The 19989-nt window shown below is 39.7% G+C and overlaps 1 protein-coding gene across 4 annotated transcripts in view; it reads right to left on the bottom strand.

Annotated features, from left to right (window-relative positions):
- Positions 1 to 923: 923 nt before the first annotated feature.
- LOC113015811 (sodium-driven chloride bicarbonate exchanger-like) overlaps positions 924 to 19989 on the bottom strand; it is a 51238-nt gene continuing 32172 nt past the window's right edge. For 3 of the 4 annotated variants that reach the window (XM_026158132.1, XM_026158133.1, XM_026158135.1), the window contains 20 exons: positions 18810 to 18998; positions 16673 to 16761; positions 16209 to 16366; positions 15962 to 16049; positions 14080 to 14226; positions 13384 to 13484; positions 11604 to 11778; positions 10782 to 10915; positions 10376 to 10621; positions 8478 to 8583; positions 7696 to 7857; positions 6706 to 6819; positions 5686 to 5847; positions 5253 to 5504; positions 3841 to 3909; positions 3579 to 3752; positions 3369 to 3491; positions 3223 to 3287; positions 2912 to 3025; positions 924 to 2271 (listed from right to left, as the gene is read on the bottom strand). In XM_026158132.1, coding sequence (XP_026013917.1) covers positions 2199 to 2271; positions 2912 to 3025; positions 3223 to 3287; positions 3369 to 3491; positions 3579 to 3752; positions 3841 to 3909; positions 5253 to 5504; positions 5686 to 5847; positions 6706 to 6819; positions 7696 to 7857; positions 8478 to 8583; positions 10376 to 10621; positions 10782 to 10915; positions 11604 to 11778; positions 13384 to 13484; positions 14080 to 14226; positions 15962 to 16049; positions 16209 to 16366; positions 16673 to 16761; positions 18810 to 18998 — 2741 coding nt within the window. In that variant the 3' untranslated portion in view covers positions 924 to 2198. Of the gene's footprint in view, positions 2272 to 2600; positions 2639 to 2911; positions 3026 to 3222; positions 3288 to 3368; positions 3492 to 3578; positions 3753 to 3840; positions 3910 to 5252; positions 5505 to 5685; positions 5848 to 6705; positions 6820 to 7695; positions 7858 to 8477; positions 8584 to 10375; positions 10622 to 10781; positions 10916 to 11603; positions 11779 to 13383; positions 13485 to 14079; positions 14227 to 15961; positions 16050 to 16208; positions 16367 to 16672; positions 16762 to 18809; positions 18999 to 19989 lie in introns of all 4 variants that reach the window. The other variant, XM_026158136.1, reaches the window with a different exon arrangement.

Here is a 19989-nt window from a genome sequence, read left to right as displayed (position 1 = left end):
AAAAAAAAAAAAGGTATTATTGCATTTCTAGAACCATAGTCCTGCAGCAAGACAGTCAGTGTTTCACCAGCATGCAGGTGTTTGTTTGTTTTTTAAAGAAATAATTAGCTTCAGATATTAACACACTGAGGGTCATTTGGAGAGGAGATTACATGTCCATGGATGACACTTACTGACAAGATGACGAAGAGAATGCAAGTGGAAAACATGGTGCTTTACTGTACAGTTGCTCAAGAGTTCATCATTGTCCAATTTGAGGGAAAAAAGTCGATACATACCAAAATTTCCCAATCTATGTTACCATGCTAAATCTAATTTCCCAAAAGGTTCCCCTCCCACCCTACCCCCAAAAATAATAATCTCACCAAAATAAATCAGAAAATACTTTATTTGTTTAATTTAATTGCTTTGTTTCTGAGAGTCAGATTAAATGATAGATATGTCTATTCCAGTGAGTGATTAATATGGCGCAATCACTAGCAAGTAATAGTGACACCAATCAAAAATGTTATTTTTACACTTCATATTGTAAAGGACTGGATTACAAGTTAGTTTGATGTGTAATCGGTGTTATTGCCACTCAGTTATGGCATAGTTGTTACACACCTGCAGCCATGTGATTACTGATTGTCCTTGAAGGTTTAATAGTCTAGAGCATAGGTGTCAAACTCTGGCCCGCGGGCCAAATTTGGCCCACAGCCTAATTACATTTGGCCCGCGAAGCCATACCAAATTACTATTAGAGCTGGCCTACTGGTATTATACAGCTAATATATATATTGTTTAGTATAAAGCTTTGCTTGTTCCATATTCAGTTTTCCAGCAAAACGTGTTTGAGTCCATAAGAAAAGATTCATTCTTATATCTGGAGGAAGATTTTTTTTTTTCAATAAATATTAATGTTAGCCCGCGACTTTGTTCCAGTTTTGAATTTTGGCCCACTGTGTATTTGAGTTTGACACCCCTGGTCTAGAGGCTGTTAAGCCTGTCAATTATATCAGCTACCTATGACAGAGTCTGTAAGAGAACTGGCTGAGAGTGTTTGGGGGGTGGGAGTTAGACAGTGTGTGTTGTGTGTATGCGGAAGAAAGGAGCGCAAGTTCGGCAGGAGAGCCCAGGGTTTTTTGTTTTGATTCTAGAGAGAGCGTTTTCCCTGCTTTTTTGGCGTTGGCTACGGCCCACAGTAGCCTGTGTTACTGTTCTTAATAAACAGCCGGTAAACGGAATACCGATCATCTCTGTCTTCTGTCGGAGGGACGCTGCAATAAGGGAATTAAGAAGTAAAATATAAAGTGCCTGTTTGCAATTGTTTTCTTGGTTACTTTTAAACAAAGCAATGGAAGCTATTTCACCATTTACGCTGTCTATGCTAAGCTAAGTTAACTAGCTGCTGGATTTAGCTTCATATTTAGCAATCTCTTTAGGTCAGTCACTTCATGTGACTCTCAGAAACAAATTTCAAAGTCAAATTTCTGGGCAGTTTCTTGGGAAATGCTTCATACTAGAGGAGAAGGAGACATTTATACCTGATAGGAATGGAAAAGACTGGGAAATGATGAGTGGTCACTGTCACAAAAACATTTAGATATATTTAATATATAAAATGTATATTTAATGTGTCCAAAAAATTACTAGATTTGCTATATAGCCAACTCTTTTAGATATCAGTACTACAGATTTATATTGGCAAATATCTACTTTTTTTCAGTCTATTATGAGGCGCTAAATACAACAGCGGCATTAAATGCTCCACGGAGAATGTCGTGGAGTAAACAATGTTCCACATAGAATCAATTCTTTAGTGGTTCGCTGTAACCTTGTTAAAAGGATAACTTGTAGTTGTTGGAAAAATATAAAAACATACAAAATACAAATAAAATAAATTTTAAAAATTCTTTAAAATTTTTCCGGAATTGGCCCATAGACACAGCAGTTACTGCAGGTGTCATAATTCTGGCATCCTTCGGTTGCTGGTATCACTAAACACTGATATACACAGAAAAAGAAAAAAACAGATGTGTCTCAGTTTCCTCTCATTAATACAGTTTCTAATAAATTTTCTTTGTTTCACCCGACTTGCACATAGACTTACGTGACGAAAAAACACAGTGTAGCACAGTACAAAGGTGGCTGAGTGTGGCACGGTATACTTGTTGATTTACTGGTTGACAGCACAGTGGCTTTGCCAGTATGTGTCATCACAAACTTGTCTCCCTGTCCAAGCTCTTGTCATGCCTTCGCCGTTTGTGACGCTTTTCGTTGCTTTTGGAACTGCATGGGGGAAAAAAGAAAATGTAAACCCAACAAAAATGATACAAAAAGAGAATTTCGGTGGCATGCATGCATGCAAATTTATCTCAAAAAGGTTCAGCAGTCTTTCCTTAAAACACAGATTATAGTGACTAGTAAATTAGACCCAGTGCTATTAACTATTTGTAATTAGCATGCCAAGGTCACATTTGACATCAAGAAAACATGAATGAATAACATCCACAAACATCTTCCATCACCCAAATCATAATTAGCAGCACATGTTCATCATGCAATAACACTTAGGATGAGACTCTCCATGCTGAAGGGGTCACCTCTGAACTGCTTACCTTTGGGATATCAGCTTCTGAGAGGTTAGGAAGGGGAGCTTAGGGGTGGGATGAAATGAGAAAGGCAGGCAGGAAATTCTATGTTAGTCTGCTCAGTGGGAAATCTACAAGGGCAGGACTGCTCCTAAACAAACATACTAGCTTGTCAGCTTCTTGGAAAAAGTCAGTATTCCTGAATAATAAACACCTGTGCTTGCTGCTTTCACAACCTTAAGATCAGAAGCCTACTTATGATCTGGATCAACATCCAGTATTATCTCTCTGTTGTATGGGAGATCTGGAAGTCTTAATAATGCAAATATGTGGCTAACCTTTTAGCACTTTGTTCCTTTTTAGCACTCTCAGCAGGGTTCACACTCTTCCACACATTCCCAAAGGACCCTTTGGACATCTCATCAGTGATGTTTACTGTGGCTGGGTCACTCCTTCAAACAAGCAGAGAAAAGGACATTATTTCATTGGTTTTCACTAAAGTAGCACAAGCACTTAAACCACACATACGTCTGAGCTAGAGCTAAGAATGAACTCACAAATATCCGCATGTGTGAGTTTTGGTTGACAGACAAAACAGCTTAGGTAAAACACAAAACACAGAATAGAATTAAATATCCGAAAGACTTACTTGTAGTGTCCCTCAAGTGGCACTTGTACAATGCCTTCCTCCTCTGCAATAATGCTGTGTTCCTCCTGTGGAAAGAGAAAAATCTATTGCAGTGGCAGAAATTTGAAGATCATCCAAGTCCTCTAAATAGTGCTCTCATACTGCACCTCTTGTGCAGCATCTTCTAGTTTCTTCTTCTTCCACTCTGGCATCAGGTCATCCAGCCAGCTCAGCTCTCTCTTGGTGAAAATGAAGTCCAGCAATTTACGAATAAACACTAGGGCCAAGACCTGGAACAAGAGAAACAGACTGACGTCAAGCCATCATATTCATTAGGTGCACAAACACTCGTGCATATACAAGCACACTTGGGTTACCATCATGGGGAAAACAATGGCAGCTTTAGAGGTCTTGATGACCCAGAGGAGGACCAAGCAGCTTAGCTGGATGATAGTAAAAAGGTGGACCTTCCTCAAAGGGACGTGACGAAGGTAGATGAAGTCTGGCTGATGTTTGGCAGGCATGCCAAACAGCTTCAGACGGTCAAAGAACTGCAGAGATACAAAGAAAAAATTAGAATTTTCCTTCAAAGCTTTTCTGGATTATTTCTTCCAACAGAAAATACCATGGTCACCTCACCTGAATACCTCTGAGTGAGGAAGCCCCCATGTAAAGAAAGACGCCATATAACACAGGCATGGGAATAAACTGCGTAGAGACAGAAAAGCATTTCCAGTATGAGTAAAAACTTAGAACTGTTAAAGTCTTTCCTGTTAGATGGTGAACTTATTCATCCATGTCAGCGGTTACAGAAAACATTTCTCCTGTTTTGTTTGCTAGACATTATTATCTGTAGTTTAGAAGGTAGAGCAGCTCATCAACTAATCAGAAGGTTGGTGGTTTGATCCCTGGCTGCTCCAGTCTGATATTTTTTTGTACTTTGCAACTGTGGCTACATTTCTATAAGAGCATGCTAGAGAAATGTAACCATGCAATCATATGGTTGTAATTCCTTACCAAGTATGATGTGATTTCATTCTAACTTAACCATTGTTTTGTAGACATAACTTGTGTCACTCTAAACACAACTGTTCACATAAGTGATTGGATAAATGCCCTTTTTTTGATAATAAAGCAAACACTGAGTTGAGCTAAATGCCCCCTTGCCAAGGTTGGCTGTCCACTCAGTCTGTATAATCAGATATGAAAGTAACCACTGATTAATAATCAGATATGAAAGTAACCACTGATTCTGTCATGGTCTGCGTAGTACACAGATCATACAGTATATTGAGGAATGTGATGACTCAAACACAGACCCACAGAGGCAAGCTGGAGTAAACAAAAACAAAAGCAAGCAATTTATTTAGCCTGGTGGTCAAAGCACAAAATAAAGGTAAGACATAAAATACAAAAGGAAACCAAAAACTCTTGCTAAGAGAAAGCTAGGCGACCCAAGGGGAAGTTGACTGATGCTCTGACAATACACAAAGGGAGACTGAGACAACATATACACAAGCAGGTGATTAGAAAAAGTAGAGACAACACAAAAAATAAACATGGAGAGATGACAAACTTAAAGGAGATAAAAAAGGACAATACACGGAGAGATGACTAAAGTGAACAGAAAGGGATTGTTAAGGACACGAGTTTCAGACGCTATTTACTTGAAGTAGGTAGTTTGTTTTAGGCTGGTCACTGTCCACTTGTCTAATTTCCTCAAATATTTTTTTATGGACACACTAGAGATGCAACTAGTTTTCTTCTAAAATATTTTTGGGAGTCCCTTTGTTAATGCAAACAAATAGTCAAATGGTGAAATGTTTCATAGGCTCAACAAAATTATACAACATTATGCGTTCTTGTAACAGGTTGCTAGTAGCAAAGTGCCTAAAAATATTACCGGTATTTAAAATAGGTCCTTTGATAAATTATCTGTTATTTTTTTTATATATTGTTAAGAGTATTAAGAACTGAAGAAATAAAAAGTCTTTTTGGGATCCAGAAATCTCTGATAAGTATAGGTATAAGTATAGGTGTTTATCCCCTACCTTCAGCACGGAGGTCATGAAGACGGAACAACCCATCAGAGTAAAGATCATGAGGCCAGTGAAGCGCTGCTCTCGGATTCCCAAGAACTTGGGCTGCTCTCCAGGGGCCGAGCACTCTGACTCCAGCTTCAGGCTATTCACGTGGGAGATGGAGAGCACAGTGGCAGCCACGAACCATGGCAAGCCCATTACTGAGCACACACCAAGCATCACCCCCACCACAAACAGGTCCAGGTGATAGCCACAGCCTTTCTGTAGGGTTGGATCAAGGAAAGTGTGATTTAGATATTTAGATTTAGCTTACTTATCCACTTCAGGAAAAGCAAAGATTTGAAACCTAAAAAACAGCACACTGGGGCTTGTAGGAATTAATTGTATTGACCACATTTAAAATCACTTTCACACACCAATGTGAACATATCCAATGAAATACCTTTAGTTTGTGTTCCTTCCTGTTGATGATGACGGCTGTGATCTGCTGGTCCATAAAGATGAGAATGGTGCAGAGCAGAGCAGGGATGGAGGTGATAATTGTGGTCCACCAGGGGTTGGGCCCCACAGGGTTGATAATCCAGCCACGATCATCCCTGGTTGGCTAAGGGTAATGGCAAAAAGAACATTTAAAAATAATAATAATCATGAAGAATTTGAAACGTTTTAATAAATCAAAATACATATTTCCTCTTTATTTCTAAATTTCTCTTCTAAGTCATTATTATTAGACTATTATTACATTTAATTAGGAAGCTTTGATGTTCACTGCTAATATAAATTAGATATTTTCTGCATGTTTTTACACTAGTTTCCTATTTGGCCAGGATCGGTGTCATTATTGGTAACATACCGGATCCTACACAGGTTTCACAGGTAGTCCAATCCCTCGGATGGCACACCAATACCAATTGTCGGAAGGTTTATTGTATCTCCCAGCACAGTCTCAAGAGAATGGATGAGATTCCAGGAGACTGGAGTTAGTCTAGGAGAGCTGGACAGGGCTGTAGAATTGGAGGTGCTCCTTTTTGCAAGGAGGAATAGGAACAGGTGTATGTCCTCATATCTGCCCCTCATATTTGAGGTCCCTCAGGAGACAATCCTCGTACCAATTCTGATTTCACTTTTTATCTTATGTTACCCCTGGGTCATCTACTGAACAGTTTCAAGGACATCTTGTACCTTTGCTATGCTAATGATGCACAGCTGTACTTTTCCATTCAGCCCGCTAACATAGCTGTTGAATCTAAATCTAAACATTCTTATACTGTTTTATACATGTTTTCCTGTGTCTTTACTCCTCAGCCACACTGAAGCTAATGGGGGATCAGTGCTCTCTGTATCTCTGCAAGATTTGCGCAAAAATTGCATGCTTAAATGTTATGAAACACAGAAAAAATGTCCAATACAATGTCCAATTTTGATGTAAACAGCAGCTTGTGTGAGATTCATGTAGACTTACTTTGAACTTGTTGGGAACCTGTAACTTAGGTGAGGGGATACCCAGGGCATAATCTACTAACACCATAGTGAGGATGGTAATGAAGACTGCAAAGTCACTGATGATGGCCCGCACCTAAAGGAAACAAGACACACAATCTTTAGACAGAAGTATGTTACAAAAACTAAGATCTGCATACAGTACAACATACTGTGCTAACTAGATGCTGTTTATGCTGTTTTTGGAACATGTGGTCTCTATCGCTTTATCTAGAATGAGAAACATTACTTCTTGTCTATATATTTTAAAGGGTCTCATTATAATGGCTCAAGTTCTGTTTTGACAGTCCGTAAGGCTTGTTTTCTTACATTAAATTAATTAATTAACTCCATCACTACAGAGTTCAGATCTTTCATCTAATTTTTGACCTCAATCCACATGAAGTTGCAACGCGCGTTTGTGTACTTAAGATTTTCTGGAGGAGGACAGACTCTTAAAGATGTTGAAGAAGCAAGCTCCTTTAAGCAATTACTTTGGTGTTCCTCCACCTCCAAAGAAATGTCAGAAGGAGTCCGAACCACAAAAGAAGTGCAGGAGGTGAGCTGGCTTCAAACAAATGATGAACGCACAGAGATGTGGTGCAGAATATGCATATGTAAAAATCCCACTCTAGCAGACAAAAACAGTGCCTTTTATATGTACGCGAATGAGCGTTGCAACTTCTTATCTGGTGCGCGTCTTTTATTTTGACAGCAAATGCGCACCTGCGGGCCACTTATGTGCACCCCTGTCTATCCAGACTACAGTGCAGCACTTATCACCACAAGGTGGCGCCAGGACAGTACAGATGAGTGTGGCAGCATCAGGCCACACATGCACATCATCGCATTGATGAATCATAGAAACTGAACATAGGTTCTCCACAAATACTGTGTCCTAACACAACCAACTGATGTCAGCATAAGTTACCAAATACAGACATTTAAAATAAATTGGATAAAACATATGTACCTTGGTTGGAAAGTACCGGCTTGTCTTGAACTCCTTGAGAAAAGCAGACATAAGGACAGTGGAGAAGAACAGGACCACACACCAGAACAGGACGTCAGGGATGTACGGGCCATGGGGACCACAGGCGCTCCCCTCAAACTCCCCATGTAACATCTCGCACTCCTACTGACCCCAGAGGACACAGTGGTGATGATGATGATGATGATGATGATGGCGGTGATGGTGAGAAACAGGGTGTGAGCAGGAGAAGGAGGAAAGCAGGGATAATGATGCCAATAAAAAATGATTAGAGTTACAGTGGGGATAATGGCAATGATGGATGTCAGTGTCATTAATGAATTAGAAAATTCTGACTACCAAAAGTCAGACACATTCACTGCTCATTTTCTTTACTATCCCTGTAGTGCATGATTCATCACTTGCATACAGCAGAGGCCTCACCTGACTGCCACATCTAACATGTGTAGGAGTGGTGCAGCGCGCTGCCACCAGCGTGATTGATAAGTGACATCATCCCTTACACTGCATCTGCACCCTCATTTTGCACAGCTAGATACCATAAAATACTGCCCACATGATCCTAATCCCTGCCTAGTCTTATTATGTTTATGTAACAAAGTAAGGGCTGAGTACAACACAACATGTGTGGTGTTATGTTTCATTGCTGAATGAACAGTTTCTTTCTAGGTCCGGCCTTTCTTCTCCTCTGCATCAGGCATTATTTTAGACATATACATATATATGTATGTATGCAAGTGTTTTGCTATAATTTTTATTCTTACCGTGACCTCCAGCATGGTCCAGTTGACCTGCGAAGCAGTGATGTTTCTCTCGTCCCAGAAGTGCAGAGTCTCATTGCTGGGGTCCCTAGGTTCCACACAAGAACATCTATAGGAGGAGGATAAATAGATTCAATTTTCTTGAGTAAACACAACAGGCCAAGATAAATATACTCTATCTGCAGTTCATTAGCGGTGGCTGTGTATTTTGTGTATTTGTATTTAATATGTTCTGGCGCCACCTAGCAGAGAAGGCCATGATTTCTTCTTAAAGAAAAAAAGAGCCTTTCTAGACCTTAAAGTCAACTAAAGGATTGAATGAAATTAATCTTTAGTCGCTTTTATATGACGTAGCAAAGCAAATGTAGAATACGACATTAATATCAATGTACAGCTTAAAATGGCTGAGATGTAACTGTACACATCCAAGTATACACAAATTATCTCCTATTGCCCAGCCCTCCACCACTGACCCTTTGACCTAATATAAAACGCATCAAACCCGTTGAATTTTTTTAAGTAAATGTGGTCATAAGTTACAAAATGAATATCATTCTCTATTAAAAGACCTGAAACTAGAAACCAGGAAAAGTGTTTACAGGTATCATAAATTCATTTAGAATTAGATGTTTTCTTTGTACAGACTTCTACATATCTTAATGACCTTGTAGTACCATATCACCCCATTAGAGCACTTCACTCTCACACTGCAGGCTTACTTGTTGTCCCTAGTGTATTTAAAAGTAGAATGGGAGGCAGAGCCTTCAGTTTTCAGGCCCCTCTTCTGTGGAACCAGCTTCCAGTTTGGATTCGGGAGACAGACACTATCTCTACTTTCAAGATTAGGCTTCAAACTTTCCTTTTTGCTAAAGCATATAGTTAGGGCTGGACCAGGTGACCCTGAATCCTCCCTTAGTTACGCTGCAATAGGTGTAGGCTGCTGGGGGATTCCCATGATGCATTGAGTATTTCTTCTTCAGTCACATTTCTCACTCACTATGTGTTAATAGACGTCTCTGCACCAAATCATACTTGTCATTAATCTCTGTCTCTCTTCCACAGCATGTCTTTATCATGTCTTCCTTCTCTCACCCCAACCGATTACAGCAGATGGCTGCCCCTCCCTGAGCCTGGTTCTGCTGGAGGTTTCTTCCTGTTAAAAGGGAGTTTTAACAGAAAAAGTGCTTGCTCATGATTGTTGGGTTTTTCTCTGTATGTATTATTGTAGGATCTACCTTACAATCTGAAGTTACTTGAGGTGACCGTTGTTGTGATTTAGGGCTGTATAAATAAAATAAAACTGAAACTGAAAAGTGAAGCCATTTCAATTTCAAATGAAATTGAAATGGCTTCACTTTTCATACCTGGATCCTGGTTCATCTTTTAAATGATTCATCACATTAAATAAACTGTCTTCTAAGTCTAAAACTTGGTGAGATTGGTTCCTTGGATTTGTTATTTTTTTGTGATTGTTAGTGTTACACTAGAGTTTCTCAAGGTTAAAATGCTTAAGCCTCACTGAATGCTTGTTTCACTCATAATATGTCGTAAAAACACTGTGTGGAGTTGTCTGTAACATTTTTCTGAGCTTAACTCATTCTGCTGGCATTTATCGAAACTAAATGTCAGCCTACCCTGCTGTCCACTACACCAGAATAGAAACTCACAGAAGGAGCTTTTGGCTTGACATAGCCACTAGCCAGCTTAAAGCACGATGATCCATCCTGACACACACTCAACATGGGATTATTCATCATAAAGCACAATCCATGTCTGAAAAAAATGAACAGCATGCCCGATACAGTGCTGTACCATCTGCCGTTTCTTGACACAGCAAAAGACTTGAGCACATGTGCTGAGTTAAGCACACCGTGCATGAGCTGTAACTAAAATGTACGTACGAGTACAACGTGAGTTTCTGAAGGTTGTTGTTCTTGTTGATGGGGTAATGCACCCCCAGGTGAAGTAGCTTCTCCAGGGCCTCATAGATGAAGATAATGCAGATCAGTGCAGCAAAAGCTTCCTCGGTGAAGCGTGTGATGTAACAGACAAGCGAGCTGGCATCCGTGGCTACCAGCAGCAGACAGAAGAAGGCTGTCCACAGGCCAATACAGGTCCTCAGGGAGAGGTAGGAGAGGCCGTATTCCCTGATGGACACAAAAAACACAGAAAAACATAGCAGTGGCAGAAAAGCAGGATACATAATTCAATATGACATTTCAACTGAAGCATAAAACACACACACCTATCAAATAAACAGAAACATTAGTGTATAAAAGAAGCACAAAGGTGTAGTGAATAGCCTACTTGCAGAACTTAAAGAGGATCTTCTCAAAGACAAGAACAGGCCCTGTGCTGCCCAGGATGGTGAGAGGCTGCCCAGCAAAAAGAGAGTAGGCTATTCCAGTCATGGAAGCCCCGAATAAGGATTCAATAGCACTCTGGAAACACACGCAATAATGCTCTGATTCATTTAGTCAAACACATGTTGTATTTGGAGTATTCTAGTTTAAATCAGCATTTACTATCATATAAGCTATAACGCTAACTTTATCCTGTTCACACATGCAAGGAGCCAACAGGAAGTCAGACAACATAAGTGAGGCTTGCCTGGGGAAAAAAAGCCAAAGAGCTTTGTCAGTGCCTGTGTCCAATAAAAACCTTTGCTACACAGAAGCATCAGTAAAGTCATCTTTAGAAACTGTTTTGAAACTGCTTTGGATATGTGTTAAAAATACATCTCACTGCATATAAAGAACATCTGTAGCTGTGCGCTTTTGGCCGGAAGCACCAATAAACTGGTCATTTATCCAATCTGACTATGGGCTACCAGCACATAGCTGGAGATGCATGAATGTGATCTGGAGGATCCAACTGTCTCTCAAAGTAATATCATTTTTGTCATAAAACTAAATAAAGGAGGACATGTGAGCTTTGACCTGGTGATGGTGCTTAAAGAAAATTTTTGATGAGATCAAATCCTTCAATTTCCTTCATTCATCTACTGGTTTCAAAGGCTTTGAGTTTGATGCGGTGTGCAGATGATTGTGTATATTCTTCTTGAATGTAAAGAGATGCTTTTGGGGCGTGTTTATAAAGGCTTGAGGAAAAAAATAACAATGATCTTACCACACGCCCCTCTGTAGCCTCACCCAAGAGTCCTCCAAAGGTGATCACAGGGGACATGCAGGCGCAGTAGAGGAAGAGAAATGAGGCTAGACACTGCAGACTGACAGCGTCTGTGTAGTCAGAAAGGTAGTGAGGAGCCTTTCTTTTGACATCCAAGATCAACCCACCACAAAACCTGTGGAGAAAAAGGGATTTTATGAAAGAGCTGCACATACGCATAAAGGTAACAAAGAGCAACTTATCTTACATCTTATTGTAAGATATTGTAAGATTCATAAGAACATCAACATGCCTTTAAACAAGTTATTTTCAGGGCACCAACACTAAAATTACTGTACCTCCGTGCATCCATATGAGTGATTGTGTTGACTCATGGCTCTATCTTTGTATACTTTCAATCACAATGAGCAGGCTCTACTGCTGCTGTGGACTGGGATGGTGGGGAACAATCTGGAAGTGGTTGGTGTGGCAAGCGCGCAAGTTGGTGGGCTGTTGTTCTTATTTCAGGCTAAGCAGCCAGATAGCTGAGCCTGGGTTTCCAGCCAATCTTAGTTGGCATAAGAGTCTGTACCGCAGTATACCGCAGCTAAGCAGACGTACATCACTCACTCTTCTGCCGCTAAACCCTTCCTGGGTGCTGCACTCTCACTTTATTCTTTCAAGCTTGGGTTAAAAAAAATTCCTGATGGCAATAAATTGAATCATTTGTTACCATCAGGGATTTTTTCTGGGGCGATAACAAGATGATATTCTTCATTTTTAATCCCTTCTTTAAATCTCATCTAATCTCAAAAACAGTTTTGAAGGCATATGAAAGTAAAAACGAAATTTATATTTTGAGATCTCATGCTTATATTATTAGGTGTTCATTGCTGAGACTTCAGAGAGCATTAAAAAACTATTAATAAAATAAGGTAAATAAATAAAGCATGGGGCCCTTGGCGGCTTGATTGCTGAAACTGGCTTTAGTTAGATGAAACATCATCCCTCTGGTGAGGAAGGAGTCCAAGGTATTGGCTACGTACAGTCGGCCTCTCCAGGATTCAGTGTCTATATGTTAGTCTTATCCCCAGGGGATGAGAGGTATGCTTCCCTGAATTCTTGCATCAGTGCTTATACGTCAAACGACTGTACAGATGGAAGGTGTCCCATCTGATTTGACCTACAAGGATGTGACTGGGAGGATTGGCCTGCCCAACCTGAACCCAAATGGCCTTTTGTTGTTGGATTTCTACTAAACATAAGGGTTTCCAAAAGTGCACCAACACACTCTAAGACAAAATTGTAAGATGGTCACATCCAGAAAGGACTACAGAAAGATGGACACATCTAGGAAGGACTGCAGAAAGATGGACACATCCAGGAATAATTACAGAAAGATGGACACATCCAGGAAGGACTGCAGAAAGATGGACACATCCAGGAATAATTACAGAAAGATGGACACATCCAGGACGGAGTGCAGAAAGGTGCAGGAAGCTTCCAATCTTCTTAAACAGCAGATGAAGATTTTTCTTTTGGTGGTGGTGGTCAAAGTCACAGCACACTATTTGTATGAGCTGATAATGAATTAGAACCTAAACAAAAGGTCTCAGTGTGGAATTGATGTATGAGGAATAATAGGCAAGTAGGGCACTGCCTCTTAAGAGAACTAAATTTACAGTTTGAGGGCTGGAAGGAGGCTCACAGGCAACAGGAAGGTTCCAGGCACAAAAAGGAGTTTTGAGAGATCAGGGCTCTCAAAACACAGCAAATCATGATCTTTCTCTCTGACACTTACTTCCCAGTGCGCTGGAGCTCTGGGCCACCATGCCCTCCGTGCTCCCCAGACTCTCCAAGATCTGTCACTCCGTTGGGAACTGGGGGAATCTTCCGCTTTTCCTGTGTGTTTAAGATCACTGTCAGTCAGCTGTCTGCTGCCCACATCACTATAACTCTTAGTTGGAATCAAATCTCCACCAAATAGCCTGCATTTGGTACAATATAATTTTAAAAAGTCAAATAATTAAATTCTTATGGATCATATTCTGAGCTCATCAGTATAACAATCTAATTGCTCAGTGGTCTGTCATTAATCCACTGCAGGAGCCTAATGATAAAAGAGAAATGGAAAACAATACCTGAAACAACATCTGTATTTTTTCAAAATGTTTCTTCTGTATGACTAAAAATTTCCCTTCAAGATTGCCTCTCTCTTTTCAGAGTAGACCAGAATAACTAATGGAGGGAAATAACTAATGCTTTGGAGAGGATTGAGAACAGAACCCTGGGGAGTCGCATCAAAGCACAGAGTACAACGCAGTAGAGATTAGAGGAGAACACAGATGTTTAAAAATTCTTGTCAGGCAGTAGGTCACAGAAGGGACTCACGGATATTTGTGAAAAAAAAAATCATTATGTGCACACAGACTTTAAAACTCTGCATAGGTGCTCGGATTAAAGTCCCAAAAAACTGTCATTTTTACTCACTGTTTACCTGGGAGGGCACATTTTTAGGGGGCTCTATTCTGATGGAGGGGTCCCACTCTCCTGGGGGTAACACTGTCACCTGATCCAGAAACTCGTCAATGCCTGCCACCAAGTCATTCCTGTCTTTGGCCTTGTAAGCAACATCATGGAAAATCTGCGGAGAGGCAGATTAAATATAACCTAATGAAATGTAAACTCATGTAGCATACCAGCCATACAGTCAGCAAATTATTATTTATAACCTAACTTCATTCACAACAACAGCATCCAAAGTGAATCTACAGAGGAATAAGACACATTCATGCTCCAATTTCTGTTGTCTAATGTTTATTTTTTTATCCAAAGAATATATGAAAAACAGTATCATTCTTCCTTGCACTGGCACGAAAGCAAATCATAGTGACACATTCAATCCATTTCCATATATGATGTAGGTTAACATCTCTGCCTTCTGTTTTCATGCATCCCAAAGGACTGCTGCCAACAGAGAAGGGGAAAAAAAGAGATAACATCTGGCTCAGATGATGGCATGTAACATTAGCTCATAGCTATACTGTGGGAAATCTCCTGTCAAGGTTTTCATGTCATACTTTACTGATTCCCAAAGGCTTTTTGTTGTTGATGTTTTTCCTTGCTTTTTTGACATAAGTCAAAGGTCAGGCTCAGATATAGAAAAGCAACCCTGAAGTGGGTAGTTGGGCTTTATTTATTGAAGCTTCTCAACTCCCCAAGCTACACTAATATCACGTATAAGAACAGAAAGCAAATCTCACATTGATTTTTCTAGGTTCAGGATACAAATGTGAGTATTTGACCCAGAATAACTAAGAAACCACCCAAGGATCATGGTATGTGTTAAGGCAGATTTGGAAAAAGACACTTACTCCATTACTGAGAACAACTTTAAGATGCTTTAGTTAACACTTTCCATTCCAATGACTTTAATCTTGACATCTTAAACTTGCAATGCATGATTTTCTAGAAAATGGATGGATGGATGGATGGATGGATGGATGGATGGATGGATGGATGGATGGATGGATGGATGGATGGATGCTTTTGTAAAATTATCCATGTAAAAAGCTTCTCCTACAGAGTGGTGAGCCTCAGCCCATCAAATATGTGATTCCTTGACTTAAAAGGCATGACAGTATGACAGCTAAAAACAAAAGACAAATGTGTGTATTATAAACATATTTGTAAAATGTTACAAAAAATGTTTGGAATAAAGCTTCCCACAAAATGCTCACAATGCAGTTTAGACGAATTGAAGTTTTAGAACACACAGCCATTTTTCCTCAGTCTGGCTGAACTTACACATTTTTAATGTACATCAGACTCTTCAAAGAATTGTCTGAGACCTGAACCATTATAACCAGACGCTTTTCTTTCCAAGCTCCATTGACTACGATGACCTGGATGACTGAGAACCTGTTTGATTTGAGAAATTGTTTATATCAATCAAAAATGAGCTAATGTTTTTCATTAGAGAGTAAGATGTTAAAATGTTGTAGTTTATGCAATTTTTGTTTTCTATTTTTTAACTGTAAAAAATAAAAATTGGTTCATGAGATTTGTAAACCATTTCATTCTGTTTTTATTCGCATTTTACATAATATTCCAACTTTTTAGAATTGGAACTATCCTGATTGCAGTTTGCATTCCTATTCCTACTCTACTGTATTTGATCAACTAAGGAGATAATGTTTATGATAATTAAATTAAACATTACTTCACATATACAAGCAATTCCACTTTAATAGTAAAAACCTATAATCTAGAAAGCTTTTTTGCGTTTTATCTCACTGTGCCTAGAATCACTGCAAGAGTTAAAATATCCTAAAACACAGCATTAAACACCTGCTACTTTCTTCAGATTCTTGCCTCACCTCATCAGTCATCAGTGTAGCAATAGACCGGCCAATTTCATGATACTGTGGACCTTTCCCCAGAGGGCCAAGCAAGATGAAAAGAAACCTGCACAAGACAAAGAACAAAAGGTTTTTGGTAAAAGTCAAATCCTTTTTTAATGAGAAATTCAAAGGTTAACCGGCTCATCTATCCAGCCTTCGCACAGAATAAAGGAAGAAGGAGACAGAGGCAAGTTAAGGGCTTTGCCAACAATTTGTTTATTACCTGGTGGTGATGGGAACTTCAGCCAGGCCATTAAGCAGTACAGCAGGAGCTAGGCGGACAAAGGCCACCACAGGGCGCTCTAGGAATTCCAGCTCCCCTACCAGCACATTGGATGCCTCAGCACCAGGTGGGATTTTCTTCATGAAGTGGAGGTCAATCTGTAAAAGAAAAAGAAAACCACTACATTATTATAAAGTAAAAATGTTTATTGGTCTGCTTTAAAAACACAGTGATGTAGATGCAGTCGTACTGAACGTCTTATAAATGAGAATCAACAACACAGCAAGAATCAGGCTTTGAGAAGAAAGAAGTACTCCTGTTAAATTCCACTCAGTTTCCCAGGGTAAGAAGGTTGTGATTTCATATGTAACCCAGGCTTGGTTAAATATACAGCACTACTTATGTGTCCAGCTATCAATGCCCGTAGATAAACAGCAGGATCAGTGGTGGGTCTGGTAGCTAACCTTGCTGAAGTCAACAGTGCTGTTTTCTCGGCTGACGTCCTGTTTGCCCTCATTGTTGGCTGGCTGGGACTGAGGTGAGACTGTTTGCCCTGTCAGGTAGAGCAGGAAACCAACATCAGTTTTCACAGGGGCTCATCCTATCCCAATACCTCTTTCCCACACAAAGACAGAGATTTCCAGGGAGTGACTACAGGGTACAGTTACATTCTCTGAAAAAGGGTTACAGCACTGGTCCCTTTTGTTGTAGGTGCTGAGTCTTTATTGAGGACAAAAGCTTTAGCCCCAGTGATGAAACAAATAATATTGTACCCATTTTCAGAGTGTACCCGGTGAGTTAAAGCGCAATATATAAATTGTTGCTAGACCGTTTAAAGAGAGTTTAAAATAAGGTGCAATCTTTAACTTCCAGTTCAGATTTATGTGCATCAGTTAACCAGTGCTCATTTAAAGCACCTTATTCATTTTGTTTTATTTAAGTCAAAGATTTCACCTTGCAACTGTGGGCGTTAATGAAAACAGTTAAAGAAAAAAGCTAAAAATATGCCTTGCTCAGAATGTCAACTCTTTAAGTGAGTGTGCTATGGTGCTGCTTTTAAAGGAGTTCCAGCAATGAAATGTATATCTGTTCGATACGACACTATAGCTAAGAAACTGTAGCTTTAATATGGAAACTAGTGTGGCTTACAGCTGGCTCCTGGCCTACAACACTCCCATCACCACATTTTGATAAAGCCCACCGATTAATGCGCTATACATTATTTATTTAATCTACAATTAACATATTAATTTGTAACATTTATAATCCAAGTTGTTTCACTGTTTCCAGCCTTTCCGACAAGGGAAGATAACAGCCTGTGGGCTTTGGACTCATTTTTAACAGACAGAAGTAACAATGATATTATGCTGAACTCCTCCTTTAAAGGAATCATTTTAGCATATAATTTATTCAAAAGCAGTGTCCGTGTTTTATTCAGTTGCCAAAAAGGAGCACAAGTGTATTTCCCAGCTTTTATAAAGAAATGTTCAAAGATTTCTTTATAAAAGCTGATCCCCAAAAGCAGCAAAATAAAGACTAGTGAGCATTTACTGCAGTTAGTCATTACTGACTATTTTTTAGAGTTGCTCTACAAGTTCTTATGGTTTCTGTTTAACAAACATATTGATGACAGTGACAAGGAGGGGAGAGTATTATAGAAACTTTTGTGATTCTTCAGTTCAGTTAAGTCTATTCCCAGATGTGGAAAAACTCACAAAACCGCAACAACATAAACATTTCAACTCTTTATATTGCTTCACTTTGAAGCCTCAACAGTAGAAAAGCTGGAAGAACATTTTGACAGTGAGCCTTGGACAGGGAGAAAACTGCTTGAACTGAAGAATGCTGAGCTTTTCTTTTCTTTTTTGTCATGATTATTAACCAGCCATATCCAACCAATCACAATGTTACTCTCCTATCCTTAGCACGTTCTTTTTATACTACTACTGTCTACAGACTTTCTAATCAGCCTACAGGATATCTTGTTGCCCGTGCAGATTTTCTGATCTGTGTCTTCCAGTGAGATGGGGCAGTAGCCTTGTGCAACTGCCTAAAGGACACTAAGACATGTGGTTTTGTTTTCACCAAAGACCATGTCTGGAGTCATGTGATCAAAGCCCCTGCAGGAACTCAAAGGTGAAGAAGGAGTGGACAAGCATAACACACAAGAAACACGCTGCCTACAAGCCCTATAAGAAAAGGCCTTTCTGGGTGAAGTGCTCGTCAGGAGTGTTTTTTCAGGTGAACATTTAGGAGATTTTAAAGTGTGATAACAGAGGCCATTTACTGGGTAAGTTAAATATACGCATGCACACATGCATGCAAAATACAGCAGACAGGAAGAAAGACATACACAAACATGGAGAAACACAAACAAGAGGAGAAAATGAGATATCAAACAGCAGTAAAACAGCATGTCGAGATGGATAATTATTGGATCGTCATGCAAAGGATAATAGCATTAAACAGAAACATACTGCATATATTTGTTTACAACATCAACACGTGAGTAGCTGAGGACATTACAGAGTACAGAAAAGCTTGCAGTCTCATCTACAGACAGGTGTATGTGTGGGTGTCCTGTACATGTTCTGTGCTCACCATTCTTGTCCATGGAGTGAGGCTCAGACTGCTTCTTGCCAATATCAGCAAAGGAGCGTACAATAGGGATGCGGTTGGCCAGTTTTTTGTGGTTTTGGTGATGGTGTTGTTTGAGAAGAGCCTCACGGATCTTTCTCCTGGCATCTTCACCTACAGGGCCAGATGCCTCATACTGATCCAGAACCATGTCTAGGGAAGAAAACACACACAAACGCCATTGTGTTTAACGCAATACCCCTTAAAATGGTTGAATTCACAAAGGCTGCTGGTGTCCGGTGCTGTGTGGCAGCCAGTAATACTAAGCTGATTATTCCAACAAAAAATGACCTGATTTAATCGCACCAAACCAGGTTACATACAATAGATTTGTGCAGCAGAACAGTTTTTACCACAATCAGATAAAGCATTCAGTTTGAAGACCTCTAAATCTAAAACGCAGTTTGAAGCAGATCAAATGGTCCTCTGTATTGTCCTTGTGGATGAACTTCTTCTGGCATATTATGGTGCATGCTAACCTGGACTCCACCCCAATAAAACCCATTAAATCAGTGATTTTAATAATTAAGAGACCCTAACCTTAATATACAAAAACAGGAAATGATGCAAAGATCACAAATTAATAAGCAGTTGCAAAATAAAATGTATAAAAGCCAATGGCAAATAGAAATTAAAATTATTTGCTTGAGTATAGGTTTAGAACTGAGAGTTGGATCAGTAAGCAGACTACAGTGAGGAGTTGTACCATGAAGGCCTGCTAAAAAAGAGTGTAATTGCTACACAACAACTTAAACTCAATTGGAGGTCATATCATGGTTATACAGCAACCTGTCATCTGGTTGGTTAAAAAGATGACAATCCATTTCCTAATCTTATCAATGTAGGAAAAATCCTAAAATTCCATTCAGTTTTATTTATACAGCGTCAATTCACAACGACAACAGCACTTTGTTGTTGTGGTAGACCCCACAATAATACATACATTAAGCCAACAATAATATGACCCCCTATGAGCAAGCACTTTGGCAACAGTAGGAAGGAAAAACTCCCTAATAAAAAGAAACCTCCGGCAGAACCAGGCTCAGGGAGGGGCGGCCATCTGCCAGGACCAAAACAGAGTAGTGCTGCTGGTATAAATATCCCAAAGAGAATGAGATCAACAGATCATCAAAACGTCAAACCA

The sequence above is a fragment of the Astatotilapia calliptera genome, chromosome 23 (genome assembly GCF_900246225.1).
Source record: "Astatotilapia calliptera chromosome 23, fAstCal1.2, whole genome shotgun sequence".
Classification (NCBI taxonomy): domain Eukaryota; kingdom Metazoa; phylum Chordata; class Actinopteri; order Cichliformes; family Cichlidae; genus Astatotilapia; species Astatotilapia calliptera.
Note: the sequence above shows the minus strand (reverse complement) of the source record. Positions and strands in the feature narration are given on the sequence as shown.